Raw genomic sequence first — 17,170 nt, 5'->3', positions numbered from 1 at the left:
AACTATGTCAGAGAATGTGAGGTTTGTTTCATTTCTATATTGCTTAAATTCTGTGTTATTAAAAAATTGTTGTGAATCACAATGCTCCTCTACAAGGCAGGTTATAAAAGGCAAAATTGTCTTTTTTTGGTTTTAATGAAGGGAGAGAAAAGTGAGTTTAATGTTTTCTCTGGGTGCAAATAGCCTTTTTGCTTCTTTCTGGTTAGGATTACTATGCATTACTATGCTGTGACTGCATTACTATGCTATGACTGCATTACTGTGCTATGACTGCATTACTATGATAAAAGCTGATGTCATAACTTGTTAATTATCAATCACTGGCAAAAGTGTAACGTGATGAATAAACTGGATGTGATTCAATTGCCTGAGAGCATGGGGGCCAGTCTCTGGATACAGGGTTGGAAATGCACAGGCAAGAGCTAAAGCTGTAGTTCTGTCCTGCCTGCCATTAGTTAATATATACATTCTCTGGGTCCTTGTTTGCCTCTTTGTAAAGTCGTTGTTCATAATAGCTTAACTACTATGTTTGTCTCAAAGAAAATCTGTTTGAATGGACTTCTCAGTACCTTTCGTTGTGTCATTAAGGTGTAGTCCAGTTAATTACAGCAGTTTGTGTTTCCTGAACACTTTCTAGATGCTGCTAAACATTTGCTTAAAGTACACTGTGACTGTTGTAGATATCATTTAATATTTACCTAATTTTGCATGAATGTGCCAGATGTACATGGTTTGAAACCTGCTTTGGCTGTTTTGTCTGATAAAACGACAGCAAAATATTCCATCTAAGATTCCTATTTGCATTTAGGTGGGCATGATGCCTTTCTAAGACACTTGTCCATGAATGAGACTTACCATGCCAGCAAAGATGGAAAGTGGTTTTGATTAAAGTGAAAATCTGTGTCAAATACCCTGCTTGGGTAAGAAGTGAGAGAAAGGAGCACTGAGCACATTTGTAGCTTAAATATACCATGTTTTTGCTTTTGTTTCCTACAGGAACACAAACTCCAGACCTGCTCACTGATCACCAGCTCCCACTTGGTACAAAAATCCTAAATTCTTTTCAGTGCTGAGAATATTCCCATCATGGAATTTCTGTGGCTACTTGGGAGTCACATCTTATATCTAATGCTGGAAATTTTCTTCCAGCTTAAACATGTGGGTTTATATTCTACCATATTGAACATAAAATATAACTATAATCAATTCTAGGGAAAGGGACCAAATTTATATGCACACTGAAGTACCTTTAAAATTCACTTAAGTGTGGTTCTGGGATAGGAATGACATCCATAGTGCAGTGCTGGGTTTGTGAATCACACCAAATGGGAGCCAACAGATCCACAGCACGTCTGGACTATAGTTCAGGTATGTTTGAAGTTACAAATGGGCTCAATTCCTCCTTTCACTTCACTTTGCCTATTTGGGACATTCAGCACCTAATCCTTTGTTTCTCTTGAAAATCAGATGGAGATGGCCTTAGACTTTTAAAAAATATATAACCTGTATGGATCAGAATTAATTTATAGCTGTGGTTACATAGAGAGCAGACACACTTGTCCTTAATACCTCTGGCAGGTATTGAATGACTTGTTTTTTTAATCATTTTTTTTGGGGTAAAATATATGTCTAATATTGATTGCTTTGGAAAACTCTTTGAGTCCTTCAGGAAAAAGCTGTGGAAATTGCACATTGTAGCTTAACTATATAACAGTGAAGTATTTTTTTTCCTGAAAGAATGAGACATTCACATTTATATTTAACTGCAAAGGCAACTCTTTCTTTCCTTTTTACAGAACGCAGTAGTTTCATTCAAAGAATTATGTGGCCTCTCTCCTGTAGCAAATCTTATGCAGTGCATTTTGGCAGTGTCTATGCGCTTGGTTGGACCTGATAATACACCCTTGGTAGTACTGAATCTCAACGATCAGTATCCGACTATGGAGCTCCAAGGCATTGTTCCAGAGGTCTTGAAAAAGATTGTCACAGCCTATGACACGGTGAGTAGTCCTTTGTGGTTATTTGATATGCTATTTGGAAGACTTTATGCTGTGTTTTTATAAGACACCAGGTCTGTTTTGAAAGGTTTGTTTTAATCTGCAGCTTCCTATTTCATGCTTCATTGCACGTGCTTGAAAGTCATTCCCATGAAGGCACAGCAACTGATAGTGTTTTCATACCGAGTAAATCACAGAGGTTAATGTACTGCACGCCAAACTGAAGTGTTTGTACACTTCAGAAGGCAAAGTGGGCTATAATCAAGAGGATTTAAAGTCAAGAGGATGCGTTGATGTGCCAGTGTTGCACCCCAGAGTAACAATTCGAGCACCAGTATGGTTATATCATTGTTCTCCCATTTATTGCAGTGATACAGTGACTTGTATGCTAACTTGGAAGAGGCGTGCGTAGCTAGCTTAGTTAAGGTACAGATGGGCTTAAGGTTATGTGTGAGGTACAGAGAGGTTAAACTTATATAAACAGCCTGTAGGGTCAGCCTCCTGCAGCCAGCAGACCTGTACTCTGCACTGGTTAGACCACACCTTGAGTGCTGTGTTCAGTTCTGGGCCCCCCAGTTTAGGAGGGACATTGAGATGCTTGAGCGTGTCCAGAGAAGGGCAACGAGGCTGGGGAGAGGCCTTGAGCACAGCCCTACGAGGAGAGGCTGAGGGAGCTGGGATTGGTTAGCCTGGAGAAGAGGAGGCTCAGGGGGGACCTTATTGCTGTCTGCAACTACCTGAGGGGTGGTTGTGGCCAGGAGGAGGTTGCTCTCTTCTCTCAGGTGGCCAGCACCAGAACAAGAGGACACAGCCTCAGGCTGCGCCAGGGGAAATTTAGGCTGGAGGTGAGGAGAAAGTTCTTCCCTGAGAGAGTCATTGGGCACTGGAATGGGCTGCCCGGGGAGGTGGTGGAGTCGCCGTCCCTGGAGCTGTTCAAGGCAGGATTGGACGTGGCACTTGGTGCCATGGTCTGGCCTTGAGCTCTGTGGTAAAGGGTTGGACCTGATGATCTGTGAGGTCTCTTCCAACCCTGATGATACTGTGATACTGTGACCCTGCCTCCTGGCAGCTGCATGGGGGAGTATGCTTCACTGTCTTAGTCCCTGCCTCCGGCATGGGCTCAAGGACACTCCGCAGCACAGGTTGCTCATGTTTATCAGTTCATGTCTTCTGTTAGCAAATCCACCCACATTAACAGCATGGCCAGTAGGACAAGGGAGGTTATTCTGCCCCTGTACTCAGCACTGGCCAGGCCACACCTTGAGTACTGTATCCAGTTCTGGGCTCCTCAATTCAAGAGAGATGCTGGAATGTGTCCAGAGAAGGGTGACGAAGCTGGTGAGAGGCCTGGAGCACAGCCCTGTGAAGAGAAGCTGAGGGAGCTGGGGGTGTGCAGCCTGCAGAAGAGGAGGCTCAGGACAGAGCTCATTGCTGTCTACAACTACCTGAAGGGAGGCTGTAGCCAGGTGGGGTTGGTCTCTTCTGCCAGGCAAGCAGCAACAGAACAAGGGGACACAGTCTCAAGTTGTGCCGGGGTCAGTGTAGGCTGGATGTTAGGAGGAAGTTGTTGTCAGAGAGAGTGATTGGCATTGGAATGGGCTGCCCAGGGAGGTGGTGGAGTTGCTGTCACTGGAGGTGTTGAAGCAAAGCCTGGCTGAGGCACTTAGTGCCATGGTCTGGTTGACTGGCTAGGGCTGGGTGCTAGGTTGGACTGGATGTTCTTGGGGGTCTCTTCCAACCTGGTTGATTCTATGATTGATGTACCTGTTTTGTGGTAACTTGACACTGTTTGTGCAATTATATCTTACCTTAATTTGTCGCTTGCATTTCCCAGTTTATGGACCTTGATTTCTTTTGGCTTTGTCTCAACATAGAATAAAAAAACCCTTGGAAGCTGCTTTTATGAATTGTAGTGCTTATAAAGCATCTTCAAGTGTTGAATCTACACAAGCTTTTTCATTTTCTTTCGGTGTATCTTTCTTTTAGATCTCTTTGGCTTGGGTTTTTTTTACCTCTGTAACCAGCTGTAATGTTAACTTCAGCCCCTATACATCATTAAATATGTAAACTGTATCTTTAGAGATGGGAAACTGAACATTCTGCAACAAGGAAGGAAAAACTAATACACCAAGAAATACTCATTTACATATGCCTTGCATTAAAGTCCCTTCCAACCTGGTTGATTCTATGAAAAAAGGCAAAATATTTTGGGTGGTAATGTCCTTTACTGAAGTAATCTGGTGCAGAGTAATTGTGCATTGATTTATCTGTTTATTTGTCTCTTTAATGCTTTCTTTGATTTGATGTATGGCTTGACAAAAAGTAAACATCTCTAGTGTCAATTTATTTCTGTGCACTGCAATGAGAAGCCTCACCTGGCAGGGTCAAGTCACTGTTTCAGAAACAGACCTTGCACTTTGAAGAAGAAAAGTGAAGGAAAAGAATCGAGTCTCAAGTTGTGCCAGGGAGGGGGGGTATGGGCTGGATGTTAGGAGGAAGTTCTTGACAGAGAGAGTGATTGGCATTGGAATGGGCTGCCCAGGGAGGTGGTGGAGTCACCATCCCTGGAGGTGTTGAAGCAAAGCCTGGCTGAGGCACTTAGTGCCATGGTCTGGTTGACTGTCTAGGACTGGGTGCTAGGTTGGCCTGGACGATATTGGAGGTCTCTTCCAACCTGGTTGATTCTGTGATTCTAAGTAACCCAGTTCCTTTAAACCCCTTTCTAAAGAAAAACTTGCTTGAGAAAAATGCCAGACTGATGACCAAAAAGCCCTCATTGGTAATTGGCAATTTAGGTAAAGGTTGTATTCTTCAGTGGTGATATAAATGGAACAGAATTTGATTTGGATGGCAGCAGTTACCAGAATACAGTGATATATCCTCTTAGAGTAGCTTAATGGCTGTCACTGTAGTTAAAATGCAAACAAGTTTGATTGTTGTGATTGCACCTGTAATGCCTGTGTAATGAAGTTCTGTCTTGTTGATGGAGGTGTCTCTGACAGAGTTCTGATGTAGTAAAACATCTTAATAGTTATTAAGCTATAGTAAGCTGGAGAAGAGGAGGCTCAGGACAGATCTCATTGCTGTCTACAACTACCTGAAAGGAGGTTGTAGCCAGGTGGGGTTGGTCTCTTCTGCGAGGCAAGCAGCAACAGAACAAGGGGACACAGTCTCAAGTTGTGCTGGGGGAGTTATAGGTTGGAAGTTAGGAGGAAGTTGTTGGCAGAGAGAGTGATTGGCACTGAAATGGGCTGCCCAGGGAGGTGGTGGATTCACCATCCCTGGAGGTGTTGAAGCAAAGCCTGGCTGAGGCACTTAGTGCCATGATCTGGTTGATTGGCTAGGGCTGGGTGCTAGGTTGGCCTGGATGATCTTGGAGGTCTCCTCCAACCTGGTTGATTCTATGATTCTGTGATTTCGAACAAGTATGAAATCAGGTTGACAACAGAGATTGTGGTAAATGTTTATTAAACATACCCTAATTAGCACTATGGTTACATAGACTGTGCATTCTCAATGTGGCACACATAATGATGTTCTCAATGTGTACTGTTTCAGGATTGTGAGGTGGTTTTGGCTATTGAAGGGATTCTTATTAGCCAGAAATAATCTGCTTTTTTTGTAGCATGATAACAAACACCAAAAGCAATATTTGGCCAAGATTTTTAGTTGGTCAGGATTTGTTTACATCGTGAATGCTTAAAGGACTCATCAGTGCTCTGTGAAATGAGAAAGGCTAAGATCTTTAGAGTGGATGGTCAGTCCACATTGAAGTCATTACAAATAAGAGAGCAGAGAGATGTGGAAGGGTGGGGATATCTTCAGTATAGCACAAGTACCTACATTTTTTAAAGGGGGAAACAGTAAATTAGTTAATTAGTGTAATTATCACTAGTATTTGGATCTTTTACACATAAACAGCTTTTAAATTGTTAGTGTTTGCTACAGCCTTAATGGAGAAGCTGTCATTAATAAAGGCTAGTGCAATTCATGGGGTGATACACTGTTTTTCACTCAGATGGATCATTTGTCACCAGCATTGTTGGAACCAGAAGTTTACCTAGGAAATAAAAGGATCTTTTGCTTTTATCCATGTTTTAAGAGCTGAGATGTCTTTTCAGAGTAATGACAATAAATATAACCAGAAATTTTTGAGGAAGATGTTTAAGTTGTGTATTTTTCTTTAGCTTCTCCATGCCCCTGAGTATTTTTCACCTTAACATTTTTTCACTGTTTAACAATGTTTTGTTTTTTCCCTCTTGTTCATGAACTTCAGCTTCCTTAATGTGATACTTCAGCATGCACTCTGTTGGTGTCATCACACTCATCACTGATCAGTGCTGCAGACTGAAGCTTGGAGTTAAGGCAAGTGCCTCTTCCACACCATTGCATGTTTGGTTTTCTTGTAATGTCTTGTAACCTTTAAGATAAGCAGTAAGTCAACTTTCAAAAGCTATGCTATGGCAACCAAAAAAAAACCCCAACTATCTTAAGTCTGCAGCATTATTCAGTGATGAGTATAAAAGCAATGCAAAGATCTTGTACAAAGAGGATTGCACAAATGAAGTCAGATGTTGTTGAGAGCTTGACTGCTCTGGCAGGGAGCTTGGACTTGATGATCTCCTTGGGTCCCTTGCAACCCCTAACATCCTGTGAGCCTGTGGTCTACCTTAGTGGAGGATGAATTGTCCCATCTGGTGATGTTAAGGTTTTTCTGAACTTTGCAAGCAGGCATTTACCTCTGAGAGAAAACCTGACACAGAAAGGGCAATGAATTGTGCTTGTGTGAAAGAAGATAAAGCAATGCTGCAACAAAAAATAGGATTAAATCTTATTAAGTCCTAATTAAATAATGCTGCTAGATCAGGGTTATTTTTTTTTTAGTTTCTGATGGTATGGTCTTGGGTATTTTGCTTGTTGAGGTTGTGTTGTAATTTAAAATGTCTGCAGACTACTACAGTGTAGGAGGACTGTATTTGATCCAAATCCAATCAGATTTTGTATGCAGACTGTACTGATACACTTGAGAACCATGCTGTGTTTATTGGGGGTGGGGGTGAGATGATGAAAACGAGTGGTAATAAAATGGAGCAAAGGTAGTAAACTGGAAAACACCGTGTGATTGATAATTAGAAGCTCATTAGGGTTAGATTTAGGGTTAGGGGTTAGGGTAAATTTCAGTCGGGTTTACCTCATTGTTCGCTCATTTAAACTACTGATCATTAGGAGCAAAGAAGGCTGATGGGATGGATCTTGGGGTGTATTAGGAAGAGTGTGTCCAGCAGATCAAAGGAGGTTCTCCTCCCCCTCTACTCTGGCCTGCTGAGACCTCATCTTGAATACTGTGTTTGGTTTTGGGCTCCCCAGTTTAGGAGGGATGGGGATCTGCTGGAGAGGGACCAGCGGAGGGCTGCGAGGATGATGAGGGGACTGGAGGACATGGCTGATGAGGAGAGGCTGAGGGACCTGGGGCTGTTTAGTCTGGAGAAGAGAAGACTGAGAGGGGATTTGATAAATGTTTATAAGTATCTGAGGGCTGCCAGGAGAGGGGGGACAGGCTCTGCTCACTGCTGCCTGGGATAGGACAAGGAGCAATGGGTGTAAGCTGCAGCAAAAGAGCTTCTGCCTCAACACAAGGGGGAACTTCTTTACTGTGAGGGTCCCAGAGCACTGGCACAGGCTGCTCAGAGAGGTTGTGGAGTCTCCTTCTCTGGAGCCTTTCAAGGCCTGTCTGGATGTGTTCCTCTGTGATCTGTGTTAGATAGCATTGTCCTGCTCTGGCAGGGGGGTTGGACTGGATGATCTCCTTGGGTCCCTTCCAACCCCTAATAGCCTGTGAGCCTGTGAAATTAATTAAAGCCACAACACCAAATCAGTTTTTGCATCCATTTACCTGTGGAGATTACAGTTTCACATAAACTACTTGTTCAGGAAGGATTCATTGGAGAATTCATCTCTAACTGAAATGCCAATAGAAGATATTGCATAGGAAAGGTGAAATGACCGAGGGAAATAATTGAGAAAGGGGCAGTGTTCATTCAGAGTTTCTCAGGAGCTGATATATCCAAACTGCTAATCGTTGTGTGTATCCTCTCACTTAAAACTGACTCTTGAAGTTGTTAGTGTGGTGCCAGTGTTTTAAGAAGTTTCCAGGGAATATCATGAAATTACAGATCAGACAGGCAGACATCTGTACTGTGAAAATGGATGGGAACTGTTTTGAGGGAGAAAACTAGAGGAAACATGGGGAAGCATGCTGTGCTAGGGAAGAGTCAGCACAGCTTTCATAAAGTGAGGAGCTCATTAAGCTCTTGGAGTTCTTTGAGGTCAATGACCTCATTGCTGTCTACAACTACCTGAAGGGAGGCTGTAGCCAGGTGGAGTTGGTCTCTTCTGCCAGGCAAGCAGCAACAGAACAAGGGGGGACAGTCTCAAGCTGTGCCAGGGGAGGTCTAGGCTGGATGTAAGAAGGAAGTTCCTGCCAGAGAGAGTGATTGGCATTGGAATGGGCTGCCCAGGGTGGTGGTGGAGTCGCCGTCCCTGGAGGTGTTGAAGAAATGGCATCCTGGCCTGCATCAGCAATGGTGTGGTCAGCAGGAGCAGGGAGGTCATTCTGCCCCTGGACTCTGCACTGGTTAGACCACACCTTGAGTGCTGTGTTCAGTTCTGGGCCCCCCAGTTTAGGAGGGACATTGAGATGCTTGAGCGTGTCCAGAGAAGGGCAACGAGGCTGGGGAGAGGCCTTGAGCACAGCCCTACGAGGAGAGGCTGAGGGAGCTGGGATTGGTTAGCCTGGAGAAGAGGAGGCTCAGGGGAGACCTTATTGCTGTCTACAACTACCTGAGGGGAGGTTGTGGCCAGGAGGAGGTTGCTCTCTTCTCTCAGGTGGCCAGCACCAGAACAAGAGGACACAGCCTCAGGCTGCGCCAGGGGAAATTTAGGCTGGAGGTGAGGAGAAAGTTCTTCCCTGAGAGAGTCATTGGACACTGGAATGGGCTGCCCGGGGAGGTGGTGGAGTCGCCGTCCCTGGAGCTGTTCAAGGCAGGATTGGACGTGGCACTTGGTGCCATGGTCTGGCCTTGAGCTCTGTGGTAAAGGGTTGGACTCGATGATCTGTGAGGTCTCTTCCAACTTTGGTGATACTGTGATACTGTGAAAAGCCTGGCTGAGGCACTTAGTGCCATGATCTGGTTGATTGGCCAGGGCTGGGTGCTAGGTTGGCCTGGATGATCTTGGAGGTCTCTTCCAACCTGGTTGATTCTATGATTCTATGATAAGAAGCCTGTACACATGGAAGATTGGTTGTACTTTGAAAAGCATTTGACAATGTCTCTTTTCAAATGCTCATATTGAAATGAAGCTGCTATTGCATTTTTAGTCTTTTAAAATTCTTAACTCTGATAGCTGGAGTAAATATTGACCCTAACCTGATATTCCAACAGGAAAAGAACTGTTAAAGGCAGCTGCTTATGTTGATTTGTGTATTAGGATATGTTTTTCCACTAAGTGGATTAGAAATAGTCAGTGTAGCTCAGCTGACTTTGATCTAGCTAAAACAGCTAAGTACTCTGGAAGATGCATGGCTTAATATTGCTCCCAGATTTGCAAAGATCATCAGCATGTGGGGTATTGTTGCAGAAACCTTGATTAGGAACGTGTCAAGGCCCCACAGATCAATGTGATCAAGGCAGTGCCACATGGCCTCCAGATGATTCAATGTGAATTATGCCAGAGACCTTTATTGATCACGTCAGCTCTCAATATATCCCTCAGGGCATAAGGTACAGACTACACATTAGCATAATTAGTCAAGGCCAACCCACTCCATCAGCATACACCATGCCTTGTTTTCCCTATTAACAAGGTGTTTGCTATCTATCCCTTCTGGGATAAGGTAGCCAGCAGCTGGTGGGAACCAAGGTCAGTATCCCCCTGTTGTTATCCTTCTTCACTTTGCATTCCCACAGGCTATGTGGGTGCCTAGAGTGTGAACAACTTCCTTAGTGGTGAATGGTTACACTGTGTGTTAAAACAGCAACGTTCAGAGTTGGCAATGTAAATGCAGCATTTGAATGCTAATAACAGACAGTGTCTCACTATTTCTGTTATTGCCTCTGACTCTGTGTGATATGTTTGCTATCATTGTTACATCTCTGCAGAGTGAGAACTGTCTTTATTTGGGTGATAAATGGAGACAGTTCAACCATGAAGAAATCTAAGGGAAAACATGCATGTTTGATTGCAATTTAATATTGCAGATCATAGAATCATAGAATAGAATCATAGAATCAACCAGGTTGGAAGAGACCTCCAAGCTCATCCTGTCCAACCTAGCCCTAGACAATCAACCAGACAATGGGACTAAGTGCCTCAGCCAGGCTTTTCTTCAACACCCCCAGGGATGGTGACTCCACCACCTCCCTGAGCAACCCATTCCAATGCCAATCACTCTCTCTGGCAGGAACCTCCTCCTAACATCCAGCCTAGACCTCCCCTGGAACAATTTGAGACTGTGTCACCTTGTTCTGTTGCTGCTTGCCTGGCAGAAGAGCCCAACCCCACCTGGCTACAACCTCCCTTCAGGTAGTTGTAGACAGCAATGAGGTCACTCCTGAGTCTCCTCCAGGCTGCACACCCCCACCTCTCTCAGCCTCTCCTCATAGGGTTTGTGTTCCAGGCCCCTCACCAGCTTTGTTGCCCTTCTCTGGACACCTTCCAGCACCTCAACATCTCTCTTGAATTGAGGAGCCCAGAACTGGACACAGCACTCAAGGTGTGGCCTGAGCAGTGCTGAGCACAGGGGCAGAATAACCTCCCTTGTCCTACTGGCCACACTGTTCCTGATGCAGCCCAGGATGCCATTGGCTCTCTTGGCCACCTGGGCACACTGCTGCCTCATCTTCAGCTACTCTCTACCAGCACCCCCAGGTCCCTTTCTTCCTGGCTGCTCTCCAGCCACTCTGTCCCCAGGTAGCCCAGGTAATGGATTTTGCCATGTTTAATACATTATGGTACTGTTAGATCTTGGATTTTATCATTAATTTATATATTTACTGATTGAACAGTTGCTAGTCTGTCACAAAAAATGATGGAAAACAAAATTAGTGGTGGAAAACAAAATTAGTGGTGGAAAACAAAAGTAGTGATGGAAAACATAGCTTCAGGAGTTTCTTCACGAAGAGTTGTATTGCTTATTATCAGGTTTTTCCTGTTTTCTAACAGAGCAGCCATTCTAAACTGAGGCTTGCAATTATGCTTCCAAAAACAAAGCTGCAGATGATAACTTCAGCTTATGTGGAGCTTTTCAGTCCACGAGGGCAGGAACAAACATCTAATTTTGGATATTTAGACTCGGTTGCTGAGTGCTGTGAAGTATGAACTGTTCTACATTGATTGAAAAGCTCAAATGCTGACAACTTGATGCTGTTGGGAAGTAAATATTTCTTCATTTTTTAAGAGTATTTTGTAACCTCTCCCCAGTTCAGTTGTGGCTAATGGTTGAGTCCATAATAGTATAAAATAATACTTAAGAAGTGTTCATCAAGTGTACTGTCCTGTTCCTGACATAGTCACAGGAGCACAGGATGTTAGGGGTGGGAAGGGACCCAAGGAGATCATCCAGTCCAACTGCCCTCCCACAGCAGGACCACACAATCTAGCTCAGATCACAGAGGAACACATCCAGACAGGCCTTGGATGTCTCCAGAGAAGGAGACTCCACAGCTTCTCTGGGCAGCCTGTGCCAGGGCTCTGGGACCCTTACAATAAAGAAGTTCCCCCTTGTGTTGAGGTGGAACCTCCTGTGCTGCAGCTTACACCCATGGCTCCTTGTCCTATCCCAGGGAGCAGTGAGCAGAGCCTGTCCCCCTGCTCCTGGCAGCCCTCAGACACTTAAAAACATTTATCAAATCCCCTCTCAGTCTTCTCTTCTCCAGACTAAGCAGCCCCAGGTCCCTCAGCCTCTCCTCATAAGCCATGCCCTCCTGTCCCCTAATCATCCTCCTATCACTCTGCTGGACCCTCTCCAGCAGATCCCTGTCCCTCTTAAACTGGGGAGCCCAAAACTGAACACAATACTCAAGATGAGGTCTCAGTAGGGCAGAGTAGAGGGGGAGGAGAACCTCCCTTGATCTGCTGGACACACTCTTCCTAATACACCCCAGGATCCCATTGGCCTTCTTGGCCACAAGGGCACATTGCTGTGCCATGGGTAACTTGTTAGCCCCCAGGACCCCCAGGACCCTCTCCACAGGGCTGCTCTCCAGCAGATCACCTCCCAGCCTGTGCTGGTGGAGTTTGTTATTCCTCCCCAGATGCAGGACTCTGCACTTGTTATATATATTTAGTTCAGTAAGTTGTCTGTATTTAGTTCAAGCCTACTGTGTCACACCTTTAGAGCAGCTCTGATGTCTGTTCTTTTGGTTATTTCTTACCTTTTGGCTTTAACAAGCTTCCTTGTTATTATGCAGTTATTCTCTTGAGTGTAGAAGCAAGGACTAACAATATTCCAGTCTTCTGTGTAAAGCCTCTATACCTGTTCTTGTTGAACCTCATCTGGTCCTTCTGTGCCCAGCTCTCAGTCTGTGCAGGTCTCTCTGGATGGCCACACAGCCTGCAGCTGTCTCAGCCAAGCCTCCCAGCTTGGTGTCGTCAGCAGCCTTGCTGAGCAGACTCTGTCCAACAGAGTGCACATGGAAGAGCTTAAAAGATGCATAGCATCTACTCTCTGTTTCCATCAGTAGTCTTTTTCTCAATAAATCCTTATTCCTCTCTTTGTCTTTTTGACTCCTCTTATGTGTAAAATAGTGTGTAATGGAACTGCTACTGACGTGTTTAGCGTAAATAACACTGCCTGTTAATTTTCTCACAAGGATGATCAAGTACTGCTTCTTCACAGATTTTTCATGCATATGTGCATCCTTGTTGTCCACTTGTTGCAGAGTAGTTTCATTCCACCAGATTTAGTTTTAGAATGGTGAAAATCATTTTGATGTAACAACGGCCAGAGTGTCAGGAAAGAAGGAGAAATGTCTGTTGGATTTAAGAGTGATCAATGTCATTGTTTGCATAGTTTAGAGTCAGAATCAGCTGCATTGGATGACACCTCCAGGGATGTTGACTCCACCACCTCCCTGGGCAGCCCATTCCAATGCCAATCACTCTCTCTGACAACAACTTCCTAACAACATCCAGCCTAGACCTCCCCTGGCTCAACTTGAGACTGTGTCCCCTTGTTCTGTTGCTGCTTGCCTGGCAGAAGAGACCAACCCCACCTGGCTATAGACTCCCTTCAGGGAGCTGCAGGCAGCAATGAACTTTACCCTGAGCCTCCTCTTCTGCAGGCTGCACACCCCCAGCTCCCTCAGCCTCTCCTCATAGGGTTTGTGCTCCAGGCCCCTCACCAGCTTTGTTGCCCTTCTCTGGACACATTCCAGTATCTCAGCATCTCTCTTGAATTGAGGAGCCCAGAACTGGACACAGCACTCAAGGTGCTGATGACTTTGTATACTCAGTCTTCAGCCTAGCCTTTTGGAAATACTTATGAAGAATTAAGAGAGGACAGAAGACTTTTTAATGAAGGATTTGTGGGCTGTTTGGTGAATTTTCTTGAACTGTAGGAACTTAATTCATTTGGGGATACTGCAGAATTAAGAACAGATGATGCCTTGTAAGTGGATTTCATCTTTTCTGCTCCTGCAGTGCACTGTGCTGTAAATGTAATATTCAGTGATAGAGCACATGCTGCATGTTCTGCTCAAGGGAAGTGAAGCCTTTGCCTCTGTTTGCCAGTGGTGAAGCCACCCCTGTAGTGCAGTGGCCAGTGCTGTGTGCTCTAGTGCATGTGAATGACATGGCAGAGAGAATCTAATGAAGGGCCATGAAGGTGATGAAGGAATTGGAGCAGCTCTGCTATGAGGACAGGCTACAAGAACTGGGCTCTGCAGCCTGGAGAAGAGAAGGCTTTGAGGATACCTTACAGTGGCCTTCCAGTATCTGAAGGGGGCTACAGGAAGGCTGGGGAGGGACTATTTACAAGGTCTTGCAATGACAGGACAAGGGGTAATGGGTTTAAAGTGGCAGAAGGGAGATTCAAAGTAGATGTTAGGAAAGGGTTGTTTGCAGTGAGGGTGGTGAGACACTGGCACAGGTTGCCCAGGGAGGTTGTGGCTGCTCCCTCCCTAGAGGTGTACAAGACCAGGTTGGATGAGACCTTGAGTGACCTGTTCTGGTGGGAGGTGTCCCTACCAATGGCAGGAGGTTGGAACTGGATGATCTTTGAAGTCCCTTCCAACCTAAACCATTCTGTGATTCTGTCATCTCTCCTATGAAGAAGGTCTGAAAGCTTGGATAGGAGAAGGCTCAGAGAGTCTCAGCAATGTGTGTAAATATCTGAAGGGATGGTGTAAAAAGGAGCCAGGCTCTTCATGGTAGTGAGAAGGCTAGTAGGCACAGGCTGAAATGCAGGAGGCTCTGAACATCAGCAAACACTTTAGTCTGGAAGTGACCAGACATGGGAACACATCGTACAGGAAAGCTGTGCAGTCTCCATCCTTGCAGATATTCAGAAGCTCTCTGGATGTGTTGCTAGGCAACCTTGAGCAGGTGACCCCGCTTGAGCAGAGGCAGTTGGGCTAGATGACTTCCTGAGGTCCCTTCCAACCTGGAACTTGTGTTTATGTGTCAAATATTTCTTTTTTTCTTATTTTTTTTCATAGGTGGAGAAATAATTTCCAGTATAGACAAGGAGTTTGCTAAAGAGCTTACATATATTTATTAGAACTGAGCATACTTTGTTTGAGTTCCCAGTCTGTGTCATGGTTCTTTAGAATAGGATTGGTTATGTGCTGTCCCTACCAGAATTCCTTCTTGGGACAATGGTAGTGACTCCAGACTCTCTCCTACCAGAGTTCCTTCCCTTACTCTTACTGCTTGGGGCAATGGTAGTGACTCCAGACTCTCTCCTACCAGAGTTCCTTCCCTTACTGTTAGTGCTTGGGGCAATGGTAGTGACTCCAGACTCTCTCCTACCAGAGTTCCTTCTCTTACTGTTAGTGCTTGGGGCAATGGTAGTGACTCCAGACTCTCCTACCACAGTTCCTTCCCTTACTGTTAGTGCTTGGGGCAATGGTAGTGACTCCAGACTCTCCTACCAGAGTTCCTTCCCTTACTGTTAGTGCTTGTGGCAATGGTAGTGACTCCAGACTCTCTCCTACCAGAGTTCCTTCCCTTACTGTTAGTGCCTGGGGCAATGGTAGTGACTCCAGACTCTCTCCTACCAGAGTTCCTTCCCTTACTGTTAGTGCTTGGGGCAATGGTAGTGACTCCAGACTCTCTCCTACCAGAGTTCCTTCCCTTACTCTTACTGCTTGGGGCAATGGTAGTGACTCCAGACTCTCTCCTACCACAGTTCCTTCCCTTACTGTTACTGCTTGGGGCAATGGTAGTGACTCCAGACTCTCCTACCAGAGTTCCTTCCCTTACTGTTGGTGCCTGGGGCAATGGTAGTGACTCCAGACTCTCCTACCAGAGTTCCTTCCCTTACTGTTAGTGCTTGGGGCAATGGTAGTGACTCCAGACTCTCCTACCAGAGTTCCTTCCCTAACTGTTAGTGCCTGGGGCAATGGTAGTGATTCCAGACTCTCTCCTACCAGAGTTCCTTCCCTTACTGTTAGTGCTTGGGGCAATGGTAGTGACTCCAGACTCTCCTACCAGAGTTCCTTCCCTTACTGTTAGTGCCTGGGGCAATGGTAGTGACTCCAGACTCCCCTACCAGAGTTCCTTCCCTTACTCTTACTGCCTGGGGCAATGGTAGTGACTCCAGACTCTCCTACCAGAATTCCTTCCCTTACTCTTACTGCCTGGGGCAATGGTAGTGACTCCAGACTCCCCTACCAGAGTTCCTTCCCTTACTCTTACTGCCTGGGGCAATGGTAGTGACTCCAGACTCTGACTCACACACATCATTTGAAGTGATGTAGATACTATTTGTTGTAATTTGGGATGCTCTGTGTTTCTTTTTCTGTTTTCTACTGATTCTATTGGTACTATTCTGGACTTAATAAAATGCCTGTAAAATGCCAATTACATTTTTATTGCACTGTGAAGAGCATGAGTTTGGCCACCTGATGCTGAACTGTTTTCAGAAGTGGTGTAGTTTGGATTTAGAAGTGTTTCTAGTTTGCTGAGGTTTGAAATGAAAGGTGAATGTGAGCAGCATTTTGTGGAGAGAGATACAGATTTGGTTGATACCTCCTGTAAAAGTTGCTTTTATTGTTGGAATCTCTCTCTAACAGGACTGGCAACACACTCAAAGGTTTCAAAGTGTAAATGTGTGGTGCACTTCATAACAATTAAGTTCATCCTTGGTGTTGCAACTCTGCCAGTGAAGGTGTTTTCACTCCCTGAGTTTCATCAGTCAGACACAGTTCATCATTGACTGTGCTTTTCATTTTAAAGTGTGGTTGGTTTCTCTCTTGGTGTGCTACCAACTGGTTCCACATGCTGAGATACTAATTAATCCCAGTCTAAAGAAAAGATTTCTTTCTCAAGGTTTGTATTCTTTATCAAATCTGATTTAAATATGCAGGGTTCAGTTCAGTCTGTGTCTTTTCCCTAAGCTGGGAGCATAAATGGGATGTTCTATCCTCTACTGGCAGACCTGTTTTCACCAGCCCAGTGGAAACAGATCTTTAGTTGTTCAAATTTGTCTCAATTTGAGTGAATGCTCTCAAATATATGCATATGTACATGTGTGTGAGTGCTTGCATACATGTGCAGACATACACAGTGTTAGTTCAGAGCACTTAATCTCTTTCATAAAACAACAAAACAGCCTTAACAATGCTTTGTAATATGAAAAATAAGCCTAAAGGCTAGGCTGGGCAAGTGTAGGCTCTTTTGAGTCTTCTGTAATTGTCATAGAATCAACCAGGTTGGAAGAGACCTCCAAGATCATCCAGGCCAACCTAGCACCCAGCCCTGTCCAGTCAACCAGACCATGGCACTAAGTGCCTCAGCCAGGCTTTGCTTCATCACCTCCAGGGATGGCAACTCCACCACCTCCCTGGGCAGCCCATTCCAGAGCTCTGCTGAGAAAGAGGATAGATTGACTTTTTTTTTATGTGTATGTGTGATGGTTTGGGTGTTCCCTGCCCCCCCACACTTTGGAAATT

General features: G+C 45.0%; 1 protein-coding gene across 1 annotated transcript in view; it reads left to right on the top strand.

The window, feature by feature from the left end:
- The window catches only part of PLCL2 (phospholipase C like 2), a 112,570-nt gene that overhangs the window by 69,863 nt on the left and 25,537 nt on the right, over positions 1 to 17,170 (top strand). Inside the window, exon 4 of the mRNA XM_064166944.1 lies at positions 1,797 to 2,000. Coding sequence (XP_064023014.1) covers positions 1,797 to 2,000 — 204 coding nt within the window. The remainder of the gene's footprint in view (positions 1 to 1,796; positions 2,001 to 17,170) is intronic.

This window comes from Pogoniulus pusillus, chromosome 28, assembly GCF_015220805.1.
Source record: "Pogoniulus pusillus isolate bPogPus1 chromosome 28, bPogPus1.pri, whole genome shotgun sequence".
Classification (NCBI taxonomy): Eukaryota; Metazoa; Chordata; class Aves; order Piciformes; family Lybiidae; genus Pogoniulus; species Pogoniulus pusillus.
Note: the sequence above shows the minus strand (reverse complement) of the source record. Positions and strands in the feature narration are given on the sequence as shown.